General features: G+C 43.2%; 1 protein-coding gene across 1 annotated transcript in view; it reads right to left on the bottom strand.

Moving 5' to 3' along the window:
• The window catches only part of ADAMTSL1 (ADAMTS like 1), a 453,014-nt gene that overhangs the window by 175,790 nt on the left and 255,896 nt on the right, over window positions 1-21,328 (bottom strand). Inside the window, exon 16 of the mRNA XM_024760471.1 lies at window positions 2,925-3,135. Within this exon, the coding sequence (XP_024616239.1) occupies window positions 2,925-3,135 (211 nt within the window). The remainder of the gene's footprint in view (window positions 1-2,924; window positions 3,136-21,328) is intronic.

Raw genomic sequence — 21,328 nt, 5'->3', positions numbered from 1 at the left:
AATTTATGTTTTTTTTCCCCAGAAAGCAAAGCATAGGTAATACGCATGAGGTCAGTGGTAGCCCAATATTCAAAAAGCAAGGAGGGGGAGTTTCTCTCCTCAGGCAGGCCAATGGCCATCACGTTGTTATCTGTCTTCCTTTAAATGAAGCATTTGATCCACCCTCTTCTTTTCTTTCATATGAAAAAAGACCATAAACTGGCTATTGAAGGATTAGAGACCTCAGCACTATCTCCTGGTACATGCAGGCAGCTAAATGGAAAAAACCATGTAGGTGCACTGCAGGTCTCCTGTCCCAGCAAGGACTGCCAAGGGACCAGAGGGCTGACCAGGCAAATGCATGGTCAACAGCTGATTTCTTAACTAAGTGGTGTCCTAGGACAACAGCCAATTAGCTTGGAGATGCTTAAATTACTCCTGACTCATTCCATAAGCATAAACAATGACTTCCCCTCTCCTAATAAGTGGTCAGTAATAGCTGATTTTGCCTAAAAAACTTAACTAAAGAAGTAGGATTCTAGGAAATAATATAAGAATAGTCTATTGTTTCCTCTAGGTTCAGAGGGATTCCTAAAAGTGACCAAGGAGTCCTATGCACCAAATGTTTAACAGGGATTTTTCTCTGGAAGATAGAATCCTGGTGGCTTTCACTTTCTATGTTCTTCATTTCTTACTATGTTTGAATATTTTTCACAATTATTATGCACTGGGTATGAAAAAGATCTTTATGCATTGGGTATGAAAAAGATCTTTTTAAAGGTCCTAATAAAGTATAGTCAGTGGTTCACTGGCTAAACTTCAAAGAGTTTTTACTATTACTTTCCTGATCTGAAAAATGGACTTAAATCCAACTCATCTTAAAGTCTTCTCCCTAATGGAAGGAAATAGAAAAAGTTTTCAAAATAAATTCATGTCTTAACAGGCCCAAGGGCGATGGAAAGTGGAAGAGTAATTGACTCCTTAGAAATCAACTGTTTCAAACAGGGCCACCGGGCATGGGGTGGCAGTGTTGGCAACAGACCGGAAAAGGTCATGTATATGGATGTGCCGGTCACTGCCATTATTCAGCAGCATGTGTGGCTATTGAAAGAGGTGGGTGTTTCACTGACTTTCACGGTCAATATTATTACCTATAGCTATGAAACAAACCTATCAGGAGGATATAAAGTAAAAAACTTCAGGGCTTGTGGGCAGTACTATTGGCCTATTCATTCATTTTGTTATTCAATAAACATTTTACCCAGAACTTATTAGGTACTTAATGGCAACACAAACTAATAATACAGGGACTTAGTTTCAACAGTACAGGTTGACTGGGCTGACCTCATCCTTTCTTAGTGTTATCATGGGTTAGTGGTGCAGTATGAAGCTGAAGTATAGTTAAAGGTAAAAGTATAAATGCACCAGAAATCAGGAGACCTGGGCTCTGGACCAGGCTCTATGACCTTGGGCAAAACCATATCTAGGACACAGTTATATCATCTGTAACTAAAATGAAGACAATAAAATCTACTTTTCACTGGACTATTGTGAGGATTAACTTCAATTAGGTGTGTCACAACATATATTTCTTAACAGAACATGGTACATAGATGTTCAAAATATGTAACATTCTCTTGACTTGCACAAACCATCACACAGTAGCATGGACTTTACAAACCTAGCCATATAGTACATTTAAGCTCAAAAAGGATATATATATAGTCAACGTCTGTTTCTAGATGCTCTATACGTTAGTGTGTTGCTCACTCATTACTGTTTGATTCTTTGAGCACTTTGCTAAATCACAGCCCCAAGAAGGGGAAGGAAGAAGGAAGGGGCTCTGCTCACTGGCTGTGAAGAAGCAGAGAGGACGCACAGAAAGGGCAGCTCTTTGACTTGGCACCAAGGCTGTCTTCCTCTCTCCTTCTCAGTTAGATGACCACGTGATTTATCATTCTAACTGGGACACTTCTGAGAGTGAAAAACTGTTTCAGTAAAAGGAGGATGCAAGTCCCCCTCACCTTTCAGGCTTACTTTTTGTGACCTTTGTTGTCACTTTAAAACTACGTCTGATATTCTAATAGGGAGGCAATTGTACAATGAGATTTTATCGAAGTAATCAATCTAAAATCCTGTATTTTTTAAAGGCATGCAAAAAGGTTACTTAACTAAAGTTTGATAAATATATATTAATTTTAGAGAGGATTTGAGGATAAAATAATTGTATTTTTATTATTATAATATATGCTTGAGAATGGGGTCAGCAAACTGTTCTGTAAAGGGGCAGAGTAAATGTTTTAGGTTTTGTGGGCCATACGGTCTCCGTCACAACCAAGCGGTTCTGCCCTTATAATGCAGGAACGTCACAAAAAACACATAACAGAGTGGGTGTGGCTGTCTTCCAATAAAAGTTTATTTACAATAATTGGTTGTGAACTGGATTTGGCTTTGGGCAACAGTTTGCCAAACCCTGCTTTAAACAATAGTTCCCCATGGATCAGGAAAATTTTAAAAGTCTGTAATTAACTCGACTTCTAACGTTCTATTTTGCTAAGGAATTATGTTTAAAAAAAAAAAGAAAAGCCATTGCCTGGTATCTTTATCTCTTTGAATTTTAAATAGCAAAAGCTAGAAAAAGCACACATTCAGAAAATGTAGCTTTATGGTAATTTACCCACCACACAGTCCTTATTAAAAAAAATTTTTCCTTAGCTCAGTGAAAACTTTGTCATGAATATCACTGGAGGCGGTACAGTAGAAAGAGCTTGGTAATTGTAATGAAAAGATCTGGATTTGAATAAGGTTGGGGCAGTACTAAGCAAGGAGGGATGAGCAGATCTTGAACAGTCCTTTAATGACACAACACTCTCACGGGGCACTTTCCCTGTCCCGAATCACTGCTGCAAACACAAACTCCAATACTGGGTAACCCCAGAACTCACCGGCTGCCACTGCGCAGGGTACCAGGCTGGGGGGCAGTTGAAGCGGTTACAAGCTTGCACCATGTTGGGCTTGGGCTGGTGACACAGCTCATCAGCCAGGATTACTGTTTCATTCATCTCTCTGGAAAGTAGGTGGGAGCAGGAGACATCTCTGGTCTGCAGGCCAACCCCACAGGTGAGACTACATGGACTCCACTTGCCAATTTCCCACCTGGGAAGAAATCAGAGCCAGAGAGGAAGAGGACACCCTGAGCACTTGTGTAGAGAACAGGTCCCATGACGTCAAATGTTACCTAATGGAGTAAAAACACCTACCTGGGTATTTGGGAAGTTCTAGCACAAGATTGGCTAGGAATTCTATCCCAAACCTAGAACCCATCCTTTCCCTTCATGCGCTAGAATTCATTCAGAGTAAACAAAGCGGGTGATAAAATGGAACCTCCAATTTTTACCCACAAAATCACCAAGAATGGTCACAACCATGTCTCTTTTGATGAAACTTATAAGCTTCATCAAAATAGGAGCGTATGTTAGATAAGATATAAGTTGAGCGCATAAACGCTTTGGTTACCACATAGTGAATAGCGGGTCTAGAAGAAAGCTTTCTGCTCATCTCTCTAGCCCCCATTCTTAGCAAGACTGAAAAATCTGTGCTTGTTTTTCTTTGGCTTCAAAATGAAAGGTTGCCGGTTCCAACTTCCTTCAAGCTTCCATCATAGCATACAAACATCTCGGTCTTATGTATGAAATATCATCACTGCCTGGGACTGGAGAATGTAACAAAAGTGAGAGTTGCTAAATAGATTACTCTTCTCGAGGAGGAATAAGTGGAGAGAACAGCTCATTACCTAGAAGAGGAAGTCAACACACAGATGAGTTAAGGGCATGAATTGGCCATTCCAAAAGGCCAAGTCTTGACAAGTACATTTAGAGTGGCCTGTAAAAACAGTCTCACTGCAATTCCCTGTTGATGCAGCCTCCAAAGCGGGGATAATAAAGAAACACCTCAGTTGCTTGGGCTTGGAGTGAGAAATGTTCTTTATGATCAGTTTTAGAAAGTTCTGTTTACAACGTGAGACACAAAGGTTCTACAAACAGGAGTTAGCCAAGAAAAGCATGGCAAATAGATCCTTCAGTAGCTAGGCCTGCCTAGCTTTTGTAGCCAGCCCTGAAAATTGGTTTAAAAGTCTCTGGCTTTAATGTTTCTCATCAGGCTGTAAAACTGAGTGTAGCTTTCTCAATCTTTTCAACTACTCTGATAGGTAATTACCTTTCCAACCCCTATTTCCACAACCTCCTTTCCTACCCTATATTTAAGCCATATCTGTAATGAAGTACTTTGTTATTCTCGATTCATGCCCCCTGGTTTTCTAGCTCTGTCTTTACTGAAGATGTTACTCCTAATTTGGAATACTTTTGGTCTTTCCCTTGCCCCTCTAAATTTCTTCCATTTCTATATATCCAAATTTAACCCATATTTAAAGGATTGTATCCACATCTGCTCCAGACACTGAACATTTTCTCAGTTGTATTATGGTTATTCCATCTGTCAAGGACCCTACTAGAATATACACCTCTGGAAGGCAAGGTCCGTGTCTGAGTCAGTTTTGTATCTCTCGCAGGGTTCTTCATAGCTAACGTATATGGTTAATGTCTATGGTTAATACTTTTTTTTTTAGATAGTTAATGTATACGTTTACTACTGGATAATTAATGTATATGGTTAATATTTTTTTAAATAAATGAGCAAATGGAAGGGACCTACCATCATCATGAGCACCTTACACACATTATCTCATTTAATTACTTCCAGAACACTGAGTTGGGCTCTACTGATTTTCCCTATTTTAAAGTTGAAGGAATCTGAAAATCCAAGAGGCTGCTTGCCCAAACACCCATAATCAGTAAGTAGTGAATCCAGGATCAAACTTGGGTGTGTCTGGCTCCAAAGCCTTTGTACCTTCTATTATACAATATCATCTTATCTCCGGAAAATACCTTGAGAACTGTCCTACAAACGTTCATAAAATTTTAAATGAATAAAAGAGGAGAGGTTGGGTTGAATATATTTCTTTTAGATCCTTGTATGAATGTCTATAAACTTATTTTTAGATCCCTAGCTTGGATAAATTCCAAGCTTCAAAATGTTGTGGGCTATTGGTTTTAAAAATATGTCCACACCAATGAGGTAGAACGGATGCTATGTGACTTCCAAGGCTAAATCAGAAAAAGGATGTAGCTTCCACTTGGCTCTCTCTGATTGCTTACTGTAGGGGAGGGCAGCCACCATGTCATGAGGACCCCGAGAAATCTGGAGGAAAGTCCACATGCAAAGGAACTGGGGCTGCTCACCCACAGTCAGCACCAACGTGCCAGTGACAATGGGTCACTGGCCCATGCTACCTTGCAAGCAGCTCTGCTGGACCGCGGCTGGCCTTCAGATGATTTCAACCTCATGAGACACCCTGAGCCAGAACTGCCTTTCCAAGTTGCTCCCAGATTTCTCATTCGTTAAACTGTGAGAGGTAATAAATGTTTATTTTTGTTGTGAACTCCTAGGTTTTGGAGAAATTCATTATGCAATAATAGACAACTAATACAAGTATATATTCTCTCCCCAAAACTTGCATATGTTCGGCAAAAGACATATATGAGAAGGTTCAAAGAAGCACTATTCCTAATAGCTCAGCTGGGAAACAACCTAAATGTCCATCAACAGTTGAACGGATAGATAATTACGATATATTCACACAAACCTTGACAGAAGCATGAATATAAACTACCACAACAACATGACTGAATCTCACAGACATGAAACCGAGTGAACAAAACCACGGCTGCAAAATCCATAGTGTGATTTCATTTACAGAAAACTCAACAACCAAAACTAATCTGCAACGTTGGAAGTGAGGGTGGTGGTTACCCTTGGTGGGTAGTACCTAGAAGTAGAGGACGGTGGGGGGAGGGGGAGGGTTTCTGGGATGTGTTATCTTGATCTGGGCGCTGGATCTGCATTCTCGGTGTGAAAAATCACCAGGCCATATGTTCTCCATATTTGTCATGCTTCGAAAGAGGATGTTTTCCTCCCTCCCCCCTCCCACTTTCAAGAGAAACACTAAACTATTGTGGGTGTAAGACAGAATCCAGCAACTACACCCAATGCTGATGACCTCGCTATGGATGTCTCATAAAGGAGCCGCTTGCACAGCGAGCACTGGCCCAAGGCTGAAACTTGCCCTAATTTAGTCCCTACACCGCTGCTGCCCCTACTCCTGCCCTCACCTCTGGCAGAAATTTAGTCACTGGGATCTTGAAACAGAGGCATCTGGCAGCCATGAGGCCACTTCAATGCTGCTGGAAAAACTTACAAAACAGACATATCTGCTTACTCATGATAAAGGTACATTGCTTTCTCAAGGGAAGGAGGGCAGCAGAAGCTATCTGTGTGTTAAGCACTTTGCTGATTCTGGGTCAAAGTATTTTAATCAATTTAGGCCAAACGAGGGAAAACAGAGAGATGCCCCCGCTGCTGCTCTCCTGCATAGGGGCTCGGATTGTGAGTGCTGGGTCCTGCTGGCTGACGGAGGGACTGTAGGCTGGTGGGACCCAGCCTGCGGGCAGGATGAGCTGTAGCTGGCAGCCTGGGAGACACTGACAGGTCTTCCCTGGGATTCTGGCTTCTCATAAGCCCAGTGCTGAGGAGGACAGGGGCTCTGGACGCCCGAGGGCGAGGGCGTTTGTGCTTCTTCCCTCACTTTGTCTGGCTGACTTTAATTCATCTTTTCATCTTCACTGAAAATGTTACTTCCTCAGGGAGGAAGCCCTCAACTGGGTAAAATTCTCCTCTACGATACGGTTCCACGAATACTCTCCATTTGGAAATTCTCAACACACTTGTTTTTCTCTTTTGTTATATTGTGGTAAGAACACGTACCATGGGATCTACTCTCTTAACAAAACTTTAAGTGTGCAGTACACAGTATCGTTGTCTCTAGGTACACTGGTACACAGCAAATCTCTAACACTCATCTTGCTTAACTGAAATTTTATGCCTGTTGATTGTAACTCTCCATTTCCCCCCTCTCCTGAGCTCCTGGCAACCACCGTTCCACTCTTTGAGTCTATGAATTTGACTATTTTAGATACCTCATGTAAGTGGTATCATGTAGTATCTGTCCTTCTGTGACTGGTTTATTTAACTTAGCATAAAGTCTTTAAGGTTCATCCATATTGTTACACATTGCAAAATTTCCTTCCTTTCTAAGGCTGAATAATATTCCATTGAAAGTATACATCACATCTTGATCTATTCATCTGCCCATGGGCATTTAAGCTGTTTCCACATCTTGGAAACAGCTACTGAGAACGGTGAGTGCTACAATGAACCTGAGAATGCTAGTATCCCTTCAAGGTCCTGATTTCAATTCTTTTGGATAAATATTGAGAAGTGGCATTGCAGGATCGTGTGATAGTTTTATTTTTAATTTTTGGAGGAACCACTATACTGTTTTCCACAGTGGCTGCACCATTTTGTACTTCCCCCAACAGTGTGCAAGGGTTCCAATTTCTCTACATTCTTGCCAACATTTGTTGTCTTTGGTTTTTTGATGATAGCCATCCTGACGGGTCTGAGATGATATCTCATTGTAGTTTTCGTTTGCATTTCCCTGATGATTGGTGACGCTGAGCATTTTTCGTATACCCGTTGGCCATCTGTATGTCTTCTTTAGAATGCACCTGTAATCTGAGTATCCTGCTCGACTATTACCTTGATGAGAGCATGAAGCTGTGCCTGTTTTGGTTTACCACTCGTTATGGGTTTAATGGTATCCCCCCAAAAGATATGCTGGAGTCCTAACCCCCAGTACCTCAGAATGTGACCTCATTTGGAAGTAGGGTCATGGTGGATGTAATCACTTAAGATGAGGTCATCCTAGAGCAGGGTGGGTCCTTAATCCAATATGACAGGTACCTCATAAGAAGAGAGAGAGACACCCAGGGAGAATGCCATGTCATGACAGAGACAAAGATGACAGTGATGCATCTACAAGCCAAGGAATGTCGGGGATTGCTGGTAAACTCCAGAAGCTAGAAGAGGCAAGGAAGGATTCTCCCTCACACGTTTCAGGGACCATGGCTCTGCTGACGTCGTAATTTTGGAATTGATTTTTCCCTCCAGAACTTTGAGAGAATAAATTTCTGTTGTTTTAAGTCACCCCATTTGTAGTAAATACTTTGTTATGGCAGCCCTAGGAAACCAAACTGCGACCTCAGTGCCTAGCACAGTGCCTGGAACACAGCAGATGCTCAGGAAGGATGAGGGGACTCAAGCTGAGTGGAACCCCAGTGATTCGTCACATGCCTGGTCAACATCTCAGCTGTGTCCTCTGAACGACCGCCCACCCCAATTTCAAGGTCCCCAAAGCTCTGAACACCACTAGGTTTTCTTCAGTGTGGTGCAAACCATCTGGTAACAAAGCTGGACCTGGACTGACATGATGCCTTGACAGGTCACATCTCACTTGATGTAAATATTTATACGTTTTACTGCAGTAATAGTAGCCTGTTGGATTATGGTGTTTTCCCCCCCCAGAACTCACTACAGATGTTATACACTTAACGTCTTAGTAATCCTAACATATTTCGAAAATGCCCCAAATTCTGTATTCCAAAACACATCTGCTCCAATGGTTTTGGCTAAAGGATCTGTGGTTCTGTATATAGAGAAGAGTAAACATGATCACTATGATTTCTTTTAGCTTCTAGGCTTCAGGTGTTGGCTTCATGGTTGGGCTCACGGCCAAAATGTTCGGGAGACTGGTTCCCCCCGACTTCTCTTTCTATACTGTTTCCTTTCTGTTGAACCCTTCTTCTCCACATTCCTGTTTCTTTCTGCCAAAACCTGCTTGCAGGGAAGGCACTAGGCGTCGGGAGATCACAGTGATGCCCTGTAGCTTCAGGCTGGACCTTGCCAAGCTCCTGCAATTGACTCCTGCCCAAGGGCAGGCAGGAGACAGGTTACCTCCCACCCCGCAAGGCTGGAATTAGGCTTCCTGCCCTCTGCCCAGCATAATGTGTCCTTGGGTTGGCCTGTCATTATAATTGGATTTTAGATTTTAGGCTTGGTTTCCTGATTTCCCCTTTGTTTTTCTGATGGTGCCGGAGTTCTGCCCAAACTCTGACTTACTGGAACGGGGTCTTGTCACCCTGCCTGTATCTGGCCAGTTCTTGGCCTTGGGCACAGCAGAGAGACCCTTCGCCGTGGGCCATAAGCCATGATGTGACCACAACATATCCAGCTGACGTCACGTATTATGGCCGATAACAATAATAATACTTACATTGCCAGCGTTTACAGTGAGCCAGGTACTGTGCTAGTTGCTTGAAATGAGTTGCCTCCTTTAATCCTCTCCACAGCCCTGTGAGAGAGGTACTGCGATTATTTGCGTTTTAAACAAGGAGTTGAGGCCTGAAGACGTGAAATGATTAATTGGTCACGGCCTAGAATGCCTCCTGCCAGGCCTCACACTGATGTCAACGCCACCTGCATCACGTCAAAGTCTCCCATGACTTGGACATGGGGGTGCTGAGAATAGGGCTGCTCCCTGTGACAGAGGCCAGCACTGCGGATTTTAGAAGCCCCAGCTCTGCATTATCCCAGCAGGACTCAGGGCTAAGCTCCCCCAGGATGTGGGATACATATCTGAACTTACGTATTACCTACATCAGCTCTATGAAGACGGCATTATCCGTTCTCCCATTTTATAGGGCAATACAACGGAGGCTCTGACCAGCCGAGCAACTTGTCCAAACTCACACGGCTAGTCAACAAGGGAATCAGGATTCAAACCCAGGCAGCCAGGCTACGGCTTCTGAGGGCCAGGAGGATGAAGACAGCAGTACAAACTAGATCTGAGATGCGAAGTTTAGGATCCCTGGTGCTCACAGCTTCAGAAAGTGACAAATGGCAAAATGACAGATCTGTTCCTCAGCGACAGAAGCAACCACCACTGAAGCCGCGCAGGGTCACGAACAGTTGTTTTCCAGTGAAGCAGCAGTGGGACTTGGCAGCTGAAGGGCAAAGGTAGAGTGTGGTTCCCCCGCGCGCGCGCATGTTTGTTTTTTAGTGAAGGTGGCTGTAAGAGGTAATTTGGGCAATCAAGGACCCATGGTGGTTGCAGCTTCTTAGCCGCTGGTGTTTGTATTAGCTACACAAAAGGAGGAATTTTTGCCTTCCTTTAGACAAGGGCTCATTATGTGAGCTGCCAAGGGTTTGCTCCCCTACTCTTTCAGAGAGGCCTCCAGCAACTCACTGTTTGTTGCTGGTATAAATGCACGTAATTTCTAACGGCAGACTCTCCCCACCGCAAGCTATTATCTGAAGAACCTCCTCTTACACTGGCTTTTGCAGCAAAGTAGGGTTTGTTTCTCCACTCAAAATTTTAAAATGCAGTTTTTATTGGGAGGCAAAATACCATTATAAATTTCAGTTATTTGTCAGATGCATTCTTTATACTTGCGTGTAATCCTCCAACTTGACATTTCTGCCCAACATTTCTACCTTGTGATTTTCTTTTAAGGTTCCCCCCAAAATATTTGTTTCCTTTACAATGCCTCTGAGGTCAGGAGGTAGATAGCAATCCGGCAAAAATAATTCAGATACCATGGAGCATGGCCACCTCTAGAAATCCTAAGGTAGGGCCAAGAGAATCCTCCCTTCACCAGGGACACTATAACCCTGTCCCACTTTAAGGTTCTTGGACGATTATTAGTGGCTCCTCATTTATCTCCACATCTTCCAGTTTCCAATCTATCCATAGCCTGAAGCTTCCAAAATGTCAGTCTAAAATGTGAATCTGCTCACTTGACTTCCTCTGATTATAAACCTCCGTTGGAGTCCGAGCTGGGCTTTCAGGGGAGGGGGGCCAGGGTGTCCAGGGCTCAGTTTTGGTCCAGTGCACCCAGTGGGGGCAAGGTGGTGCTGCCTGGCTGGAGCTGGACTTTCTAACTGGGTTTTCCTCCTTCCTTCCCTCTTCGGCTTTGTACCCGAGGCTTGGTGAGGAGTGGTCCACTGGCATGTGACGGGGCTCACCATGGGCAATGATAACTGGGAACCAAACACTCAGGAAGGACTGAACAAATACATAAGTACATGAAGGAGAATGGGAGCCAGACTTCCTACTGTCAGAGAGGAGTTACAGATACAGAAAGTGGGAAGACTAGAATAAACCTGATAAAATTAGATTGGTATTGAAAACAGTGTGAACTCATCATATTTAATAGACAGATACCTAGATAGACAAAGATATATCAATAGATATACATGAGTGTATACAAATATACAGATGTATATGTTTACAATATTTCCGAGCTCTCTCTGCTAACAGGTCTCGAAGCAATGACCTCTAGGTCTCCTAGTAGTATCAAGCATATCAAATGCCCAGATCTTGATTTCTAAGTATCATTCTTCACTAAGGAACCAGTTCCTGTAAAAAGGGCTCTGGGGCAGGGACTGGGAAAATGAAAAGTGAGCCTGGAATATCTTGTACCAGGAAACTGGGAAGTACTCAAAGAATGATGGGGTATAAATCAAAAGGACACAGGGGCCAGTTTGAAGGGGCTCTCACTGCCCACGTCTGAGACAATTTGACAGTAATGAATTTTAACTCTCTAAGTAGAATAGAAATTCATAAGTAAATAAAAAGAGAAATCTCTATCCAACAGCAGAATGCCTACTAATAAACTAGAAGGAATGATAGGGTTTAGAAAGTCACCATTTGTCAACAATAACAACGACAATGATAATAACACTTGATTCAGGCAAGAATCATCAATGAATATTGACACTGGGGGATGAAAGGTTGGTGAGGAATAGCGTATTCACTTAGCCTTAGATTATCTACATAAAACACTTGTTACTTGCTATAAATATGATCAACATACTTATTGATTTTATGATGGAAAACCTGGCCGACATCATCTTAACCAAGTCATAAGAGCTGCCATCATCAGTAACGAATGGAATGGAACACCTTTCCTCATCTCCTGACACAATGCTCTAAGAAGTACACAGCGTACTTCTGCAGCGCTTTTGTCAAATTTCAAAAATCACGAGGAAACATCAAACAAACCCAAACTGAGGGACATTTTACAAAGTAACTGGCCTGTACTCTTCAAAAATGTCCAGGATCGGAAAGACAAGAAGAGACTGTCCCAGATGGGAGAAATCTAAGAAGAAATGGCAACCAAACACAAGACCCTAGATTGGATTTGGGGCCTATAAAGGGCATTGCTGGGACAACAGGCAGCATGTGAATGGAGTCTGTGCATGAGATGGTGATACTGAATTCATGTCGTTTCTTGATTGATGGTTATTTATGACAACATTCTTGTTTTTAGGTAATAAACACTGAAGTGTTAAGATGCATGTGGGATGTATACCTAAAATGATTCCCAAATGGTCCCCAAATGTTAACAACTATAGAACTGAGGGGACGAGTATAAGGGAGATCTGTGTACTATTTTGGCGACTTCTTTAAACACTGAAATTATTTCGAAATAAAGCTTATAAGAAAACATCCACTGGCTCCCTGTTACCCACAGGCCAATGGTCAAATCCCTGGCTCGCCTGCAATGTGCTTCCCAAAGAAGTTTGAGTGTATCTTTCTGGTGCAATCTCTGGTCACCCCATACTCGGTTTGCTGAGCACCCAGCACAAGAGGACTGCTCTTCTCTGGCGGGCAGATGTCTCTCCCTCTCAGGTTGGATCTCGAACACCACCTTCCTGTCTGAGCACTTTTCCGATGCCCCTCCCACAAGGCAGAGCCCTTTCCCTCTCCAGCATGTTACTGTGTCTTTCCTTCCGGTGGCATTCTTTTCTTCCCTCAGGCTTATCTTCACCACACTGTAGTTACTTGTCTACTTATTTATGTCTCTCACTAGACCCTAACGGCCCCGACTTATTCAACTTAATATCTCCAGGACCTACTCCAGTGCCGGCACAACAAGGATGCCCAGGGGTGGTATCGTGGCCTAATGAAGGAGACCTTTAGCTCTGGAGTTGGATCCTCTGTGAATGAACCGTGCCCTGCCACTCTCTAATTGCATAACCTTGGGCAAGTTACTAAACAGTTTACTCCTATTTAAAATAGGAGTAATAGCAATACTCCCTTCAAAGGGTTGTTAGGAGGTTTAAGTGAAAACATCTACGTAAAGGGCATAAGCACAGTGCCTGGCACAGATTAAGGGCTCTGGAAGCATTAGCTAATATGAACTGTTCTTACTGGTTGCTCAGTAAATATTTGTTAAATGCGTGGATGATGATTGTGAGGAGAGAGTTAAATGAACAGAGTGAGAAGTCTTCCCAGAGTGAGTCAGTCGAAGTACCATAGGTTACAGAGACTGAGGGAAAGGACGTTTGTGACCTGCCCACATTAACTGAGCATTTACGCGTACCCTGCTAATAAGCCCTGTGGCAGATACAGAAGTGGGGAACGTGCTCGCTACCTTCCACATGCTTTCAGCAAAGATGGGGAGAACTGACAAACACCCAGGAGACACAGCAAACAACGTCAGGTAAGAGGAATGAGCTAATTGCTAAACTATCCGGCTGAAGCATGGACACTGCAGAATTTCAGAAGACAGGCAGTGTGGTGCTCATCCCACTTGCATTTACACGACTGATTGCAAATCACAAAGTCTGTCCATCAACATTATCTCACTTGATCCACCTAACTCAGAGGTAAAGCAAAGCCAGCATCACCACCTCCATCTTACAGATCAGCCAGCTGGGGCTCAGAGAAACCAGTGATTTCCCCAAAGTTGGGAAGGGAAGTCAGGTTACTCCTTCTATCCTGCTAAGTCACTAAGGCTGGAGGATGGAATCATGAAGGGTCAGAGAGGAAGAAGAGACAAGTTTAGGAAAATAGTTACACTCCACAGCAGATGGATCTGCTACAACCTCTGCGCTCTAGAAAGCTGCTTAAAGGGGCCTAGGAAAAATGAAAGATCAAAGGAGATGTTAGACAATACAAATATATTGGAAGGCCAAAGATCAACCAAAAGCATATATGATAAACAGCATGCAGAGAATCAGGGCTCTCTATAAAAGAGGAGCTTGCGTGGCTCAGGAAACAGGAGATAGAGCCACGCTTCTCTTGGAAGTCAGCCTGCTTGGTACAAGGTTTTTTCCTCCATAAAAATGCTTATAATCAAGATTACCAAACACCTGAGGTGGCAAAGCACTTATATCTACTGAAGAACAGTGTGGTGGAAGTGACGACTTTAGCCATGCCAGCTGGTCTCACCTTCGAAATCGTTTCTTTAAAAAAAAAAAAAAAAAAAATCAAGGTTGCCAACAATAACTCCTTGGTGTTTTTTTGCTATTTTAAAAAAGAGATTAATGAATAGCTCTTGAAAAAAAGAGCGCTTGCAGCGAGATATACATTTACTCTCTCATTACAAGCATGCCATTTGCTTTAAAACCTACTTCCTTCGTAGAGCATGTCAAACAGCAGAAGGGCCTGGAAAATAGGCCCAGTGGTACAAAGCATCTCCAGCCTTCTCTCCCACACCATCCAACACTTCTCTATGGCATCCCGTTGTCCAAGAAACACCACGTGTCTGCTTACCTACAGGCAGTTTGATTCAATTAAAACTTCTAAGGTCTCCCTCCTATTCTCTGATCGCCCTGTCTTCTGGGTGATAGTCCATTAAAATGAGATAGAATTTCTGCTGGCTATTATGATTCAGACAGGATTCCTGAGACACAGGTTAGGAGGGTAGATGATCTGCCAAATCACTTGTGCCCTTAGAAGTCTGAGATTTTAGTTGGCTTGCTTAGAATTCTAGGTGGAAGTTTCCTATTAAAAATAGTCACAGGCTGGGAAAAACTGGCAGAACAGGTCTTCAGATAGTTAGATACTTTCAGGAGCTGATTTTATGAGCCCAATTCTTGTTATCTCCGCATATCTAGAAAAGCACTAAAATCCTTCATGGTGATGACTGCTCCTCGAGACTAGCAGAAAACTCCCCTTCACAAAAATCACATATATACTGACCTTCCCCCCCTACTTTTTTGGAGCAGTTTCTCAGAACTATCTGAAATGCTGTCTCCCAGGCTACAGTCCTCATTTTGCCCCCAAATAAAACTTGACTCCCCCCCCCCCCCCCCCCCAAAAAAAAAAAACCGTCACAGGGCTGTCCTCCTTGTGGTCAAGATCACAGAAGGAACTGCTTCGATCACAAACACAAGTGTCACCTGGCATTTTTCTTTTTCTCCCTCTAACACCCTCTTGTGGTTATTATTCCAGTTTTCTCTTTGATCTTAATTGATGAGCAGCCTCACACTGAAGGTCTAAACGAACTCCCTTCCTCTTCCAGAATTAAATCCCCCAAACAGAGATGTGCTTCTCCAGGCTTAACCGTTTGCTGGCTTTCCAACACACCATTTTTCTTTTTCACATCTGTGAATTTGCTTCCAACTTTTCCTTCCTGGAATGCTCTCCATATTCCCAGCTCCAGGTCTGACTCAAGTCCTTCCTCGGGGAGGGTCTCCCTCACCATCCTAGCTCATATCAACTGCACCCTCTTTACAATCCTAATAGATTTACTGTCATTTGGCCCCTGTTTAGACTCTATAACACTGACCATGTAGCTGTTCCAAGCCAAGGCTAGAGTATCTTATTTGACATAATTCTATTTTCCTAAATGTTTTTCTCTAGTTATCATCCCAAGTGGGAAATAAGGCTTTTAAGATTTAGGATCAAGTATTTTGGAGTTCAGAGAATTGTTTGGCATCCATCAAATCAGGCCATAAAGATTGCTATCTCTTTGATTTGCAGGGGGCATTTCTCACTTAAACCCTACAAGCCTAAGAGTTTCTTCCTGTTATGGGTTGATAATGTCCTCCCCAAAAGATATGCTGAAGTCCGAACTCCCAGCACCTCAGAATGTGACCATATTTGGAAATATGGTCTTTTTAGAGATAATTAAGTTAAAATGAGGTCATTAGGGTGGGTCCTAATCCGTTACGACTGGTGTCTTTAGAAAAAGGAGACAGACAGGGAAAGTGATCACGGGAAGACGGAGGGTTAGAGAGAGGCATCTACAAGCCAACGAACACCAAAGATTGCTGAAAAACCAGCTGAAACTAGGAAGAGGCAAGGAAGGATCCTTCCCCTACAGGTTTCAGAGACAGCATGGCCCTGCTCAGATGATTTAAGACTTTTAGCCTCCAGAACTGTGAGAGAATAAATATCTGCTGTTGTAAGACACCCAGTTTATGGTACTTCATTATAGTAGCCCTAGCAAACCAATACACTCCCTCAAGTTAGTTCTCTTAAGCAGTTTTTAATCCATTTATTTATGTTGTAAATGGAAACCTTTCTGGACATTTATATTCAGGGGCTTTCGCTCCAAGTGAAATGCCTGGGAAGTTCAGTCCTTTATGTCAGGATCCACAGATCTGCTTCTATTGATATAATCTCCTGCAAGATTCTGCCTCCTCTTTCTTTTCATCATAATGGTTTTCACAGTCTTGTAGACTAAATTTTTTCTTCCACCCATGTATTTGGCCATTCATATACACATGTGTGCCTATAGCCATGCATTCATTGGATAAAAACCTACTATGTACCAAGAGTTATGCTGAATGATGGGGATGCAGAGATTTAAAAAAAAAATTCTTGATCTCAAGGGCTTTAGGAGACAACTACAAGATACTGTAATAAGTGCTATTCACTTATTTATTCATTCAACTAGTGTTTATTGAGCCCTTTATGTGGCTAGGCTCTACATGAAGGGACAGAATGGTAAAGGAGAGAAACACAGACCATATTCCCATGGGGCTCACAATTTAGTCTATGAGACAGGTAAACGTGAGGTGTAGGGAAGCACAAAAATACAGACTGGGAGTCAAAAGGGAAGGATAGTCATGGAAGGCTTCCTGGAGTCAGTGATGCCTGGGCTGAGTCTTGAAGGGTGAATAAGAGGTGACCAGGCAAAGGCAGAAGTAAAGAGAAAGTATTCCAGGCAGAGTGAGTTGTTAAGTTGCATTTGGGGAATTCCAGTTTATCTCTTTCCGTGCTCAGGGCTGGAAAGAATATTGAGTAGAAAGCCTAGTAAATCCTTGGAAAATTCTGGTTCTCACTCCCCTCTGTTTTCCTCGATGTAGTTATGGTGGGTAAGGGAGCCTGGAAAACAGAGGTGCCGTGGGCAGCCAAACCCCCAATGACCAAGATGACTTAAGCTCACTACAGTTCAAACCCACAGCCCCCAGAACAGTGCTGGGTAGCACACGTCCCATCAGCTGATAGCTGGATGCCCAGCATGATCCCTTTCTGTCCATCGCAAGGGGTGCCGGGCTTTGGTGAGAATCCCAACAGGCCCAGGGCACAGAGTGACATGGGGCTTTAAGCAGGTCCTCTGCCATGTTTAATCAGACTAGAAATTCATTTCAACCCTGGTTTAGCAGAGGAAAACAAAAGATAGAGCCGTTTCCCCTGGAGAGATGTCTCTGTCTCAGTCACCAGGGTTTGATACGTGAGGAGTCAGGAGAGGAAGCAGCTAACTATGGATGCTGGGTGTGATGAATTGCGGCAGTGCTGGGACACACACACACACACACACACACGCACAAGCACACGCACACACACACACTGCTATAGGCAGCACCTGCTCTTTGCCAACCAAGAATATTTCTATTCACACAGATGTTGTACCCACAGGACGCAGAGAGCAGCAGCCCATGTACTCTCTAGCCTTGACGGGTGTCTTCTTGAGGAGAAAGAGGAAGGCCGTGCACAGATGTTTTCATATTCGACCACATGAAAATGACCTAAAGTTATTTTTCAAGTGAGGTTCAAAGACCTCTTCAAGTAGAATGTACGTTTTCCTCTTTGATGTTTTGTTATCTCAGGATTATTATCAGGCTGAAGTCTGACTAAATTTAAACCCTCGTATTAGGATTTATTTTGGCTTATTAAATCCCTCATTTGTGCTTGATTATCCATGACGCTCATTTATTGCTAGCATTTTTATCCCTGGGACACTATGTCTAAGCACGCTTGCATCTGAATAGTGATGATGAATTGCCCTGAATCCCTGAGTGATGTGCATCAAGCAGGAGACGTGTGTGCACGATGTCAGAGAGTCAGACTGACCCAGAACTTTGGATTCCAACAAATCAGGGATGGAATCTACTTCCACCTGTGCTTTCTAACTTTGGGCAAGTTACCCACTCTGAATGTCAATTTCTTTATCTATAAAATGGGACAGCAACTGTGATAGTAGCTTCCAGTAGTTACTGGATGCTTGTTATGTACAAGGTACTGTATAAGAACTTCACACGTACTTACTCATTAATCCTCACGGCAACCTAAGATAGACGGAATATGATTATGTCCTTTTATATATGGTTTAATGAAGTAATGTGACCAAGGTCACACAGCTAGTCAGTAGAGATCCAGGATTCAATCCTAAGTGGTCTCCAGAGTTTTGACTCTGTTCTTACCTTCTACCTTGCAAAGGTGCTGGGAGCAAAATATCACACAGTAGCTGTCATCATTATTATCGTTGTCACTGTTGTTATAATGTTATTTCTCTTGCACAAGAGAGGCCAACAGGAAGAATGGGTCTTCAGGATTCTTTTCCTTTTTCTTTTTTTTTTTTTTTTTTTTTTTTTTTTTTTTTTTTTTTTTTGCCTATTTGTGGTTCCTTGAAAGGACTGCTATTGCTGTACCCGAATCAGAGCAACTATTTTGGTATTCACTTGTGCTTGCTTTATCCCACACTTACAATAAGTAACAGTTTGGTTTCATGCAGCTCAACATTCCCCAGGCCACAGAAAACTTTCTAGCTGCCCTCTGATCCTCAGAATACATTGTATATTTTTCTAGTTAAAAAAATGGAAACAGTGGGGCAACCTGGTAGCTAACTTCTGAGTAAGAACAGTGTAATCCATATGACTTCCAAAAAAACTGTGGAGAGGATTTCTGTCCCACGCCACGTGGAGGTCAACTGAGTTCCTAATTCTGGACTATAATTCATTCAGAAATTACTAGAAAACCCTTCATGTTCTATGAATTTTCTCTCTTTTCCTTTCATGTCCCACTTGACTCCCTACCCTCTACTCTTCACTCTCAAAGAGTGAGGAATACTTTTCTCATGGATTGATATGCTGTCTTTGGAAAGGATCAAAGATTCTATCTGAGGTAGCTGGTATCTTCTTAGCTGTACATAAACTACTCATTTCTATAGTGTTCATAAGGTAGAGAGAAAGAATAAAAACTTCTTTCATAGTTTGGTGGGAAAATCCTTTCTTATCCTAGTAAAGAGTACGTTATGGCCACCTTGGACCATCCGGGTCCCCTACACTGTCACCTGACTCTACCTCTTAGTGCAGTTTTAGCACTGGAAAACTCTTATACAGGGCCTATAACCAGGCCCTCTAAAAAGTGCCTTACATACATTAACTCATTAATGTGCACAGAACCCCACTGAGGTAGGTATTATTTCAGCCTTACCTTACGGACAAGGAACCGAGGACAGACAGGGGTTAAGTGACTCGCTCAAGTACACATAACTGCTCAGTAGCAGAATCAGGATTTGAACTTAGGAAGTCTGGCTCTAGATCCTACATTCTGACTCACTATACGAGTTTCTGGAGTCCACCTGTTTACAATAAACACTGCGCTCGAAGTGGGGAAGCATTACTTTTCAGGCTTTTAGCTTGAGCTCGGCTAGCCATGGCTACCTGGGCAAGTCACCTTCGACCTGTCTTCCTTCGCAGATAAGATGAAGCAATATTACATTCTGGGATTCTACAACCCCAGTCACTGAGGGAGACTCATTTGTCAAATTGTCAGATTCTAGACAAGTCTGTCAGCCAAACTCCCCACCACTTTCTGGCTTTTTAGACTGTAAAGAATGAAGCCCTGCCATCTTTTGGTACTGATACTACTGATAGAGCCGACTGGGAAGTGATGAGAATTTGATGGCCACCAAGCTCTTCATGTGACCGTGATGCCTCAGTCCCTGGAAGCGAAAGAATCCAGCTTCCAGTAACTGGTTGGCACAACTGTCTACAACAAACAAGGATTCCCAGTGATTCTTGAGGACGATGCACTCACAGTAAAGTCTCTTGGTCCATCAGCATTATCTACCATGGACCTGGGCACGGGAATTTGGACTGGAAACCCACCCTGTGCTTCATTGTTTAAACTGGCTTTTCAGGAAGAGAGAGTTCTTTATGAACAAACGGGTACACTTGATGTTCGGAAAACCCATCCATTTCAGACACTGGTCTGTCCAGAGAGGAGGATTTGGGGCTCCCAAATGCAATAAATAGCAAACGATGAGACAATTATGGGACTGGCATAAATGTTGGGATAGGCTGACATTTAGAGTTTGCCTATGCTCAGAGAGACAACGGACAGGGAATTTTACACATCTGAGGATGAAAAGATGCAGCAAGATGTCATGACCAAGCACGTGAGATTTCAACGCACTACCTTTCTGTGTGTCAAGAGAAAGGAGTACAATCCGTGAGCCCGCTTTCTAGACCTAAATATGCAGCTGCAGCAAGACCGTGTGTGGTGAAAAGTAGTCCACGTTGTGCCAACCTTGTTCTGACCAACGACCCTCCTGGAGGAGTTGAGCGTGCCGGGGTGAGCTGGAATACAGCACTTTTCTTTTCTAGATCAAGGGGAGGTCGATCCAGCCCACAGGTGGTTTCACTTCACTCCACCATGGGTCAGTTATATCGTCAACCTCCATTAAATGAAAGATGAAGTGCGTGACAGTGCCCATTTCCACAGAAGGCGTTTCTAGGTGTGCCTGGGATGGGCCTTCAGGAGGCCCGCGGAAGCGACTAGCGGGTAACGTAGGAGAGAAATGGAAGCTTTCCTGGCCCCCAAACTCTTATCTTACTGTCTGCCTCCGGTTGCAAACAAACAGCCTACCATGAGCGCCAAAAAGGAAAAGCCACAAAGTCGAGCTTGACAGTGGGGAGCGTCCTGTGAGGAAGATCTGGCTCCACTATCAGCTTCTCTCCCACACCATCATTCTGGCATCATTTCCTCACAAAAAGAGCATTGATAAATGGTACCTGTCTAGTTGTGGTGGATTTTACATCAATAAATACCTTGCTTATAACAGTTTCCTTCTGTGATTTTCCATAGCTTGATGAAGCTAAAATTGTACAAGCTCTGGGCATTGCAGCCTTTGATTTTTGCCGGCTTGCTCAGCTGCAGAAGGAGTTGAGGCAGTTAAAGTGTGGTCCTTGGGTGGGAGTGGAGGTGGGGGCGGGATGGGCGATAGACCACCCACAGAGGTTTTGTTAATTCCGGGAAATTTCCCAGTAAATGCGTCAGTGATGCATAAGCTTCATTTTCTATTATTGAGAA

This window comes from Neophocaena asiaeorientalis, unplaced genomic scaffold (assembly GCF_003031525.2).
Source record: "Neophocaena asiaeorientalis asiaeorientalis breed wild unplaced genomic scaffold, Neophocaena_asiaeorientalis_V1.1 scaffold174, whole genome shotgun sequence".
NCBI classification, from domain to species: domain Eukaryota; kingdom Metazoa; phylum Chordata; class Mammalia; order Artiodactyla; family Phocoenidae; genus Neophocaena; species Neophocaena asiaeorientalis.
Note: the sequence above shows the minus strand (reverse complement) of the source record. Positions and strands in the feature narration are given on the sequence as shown.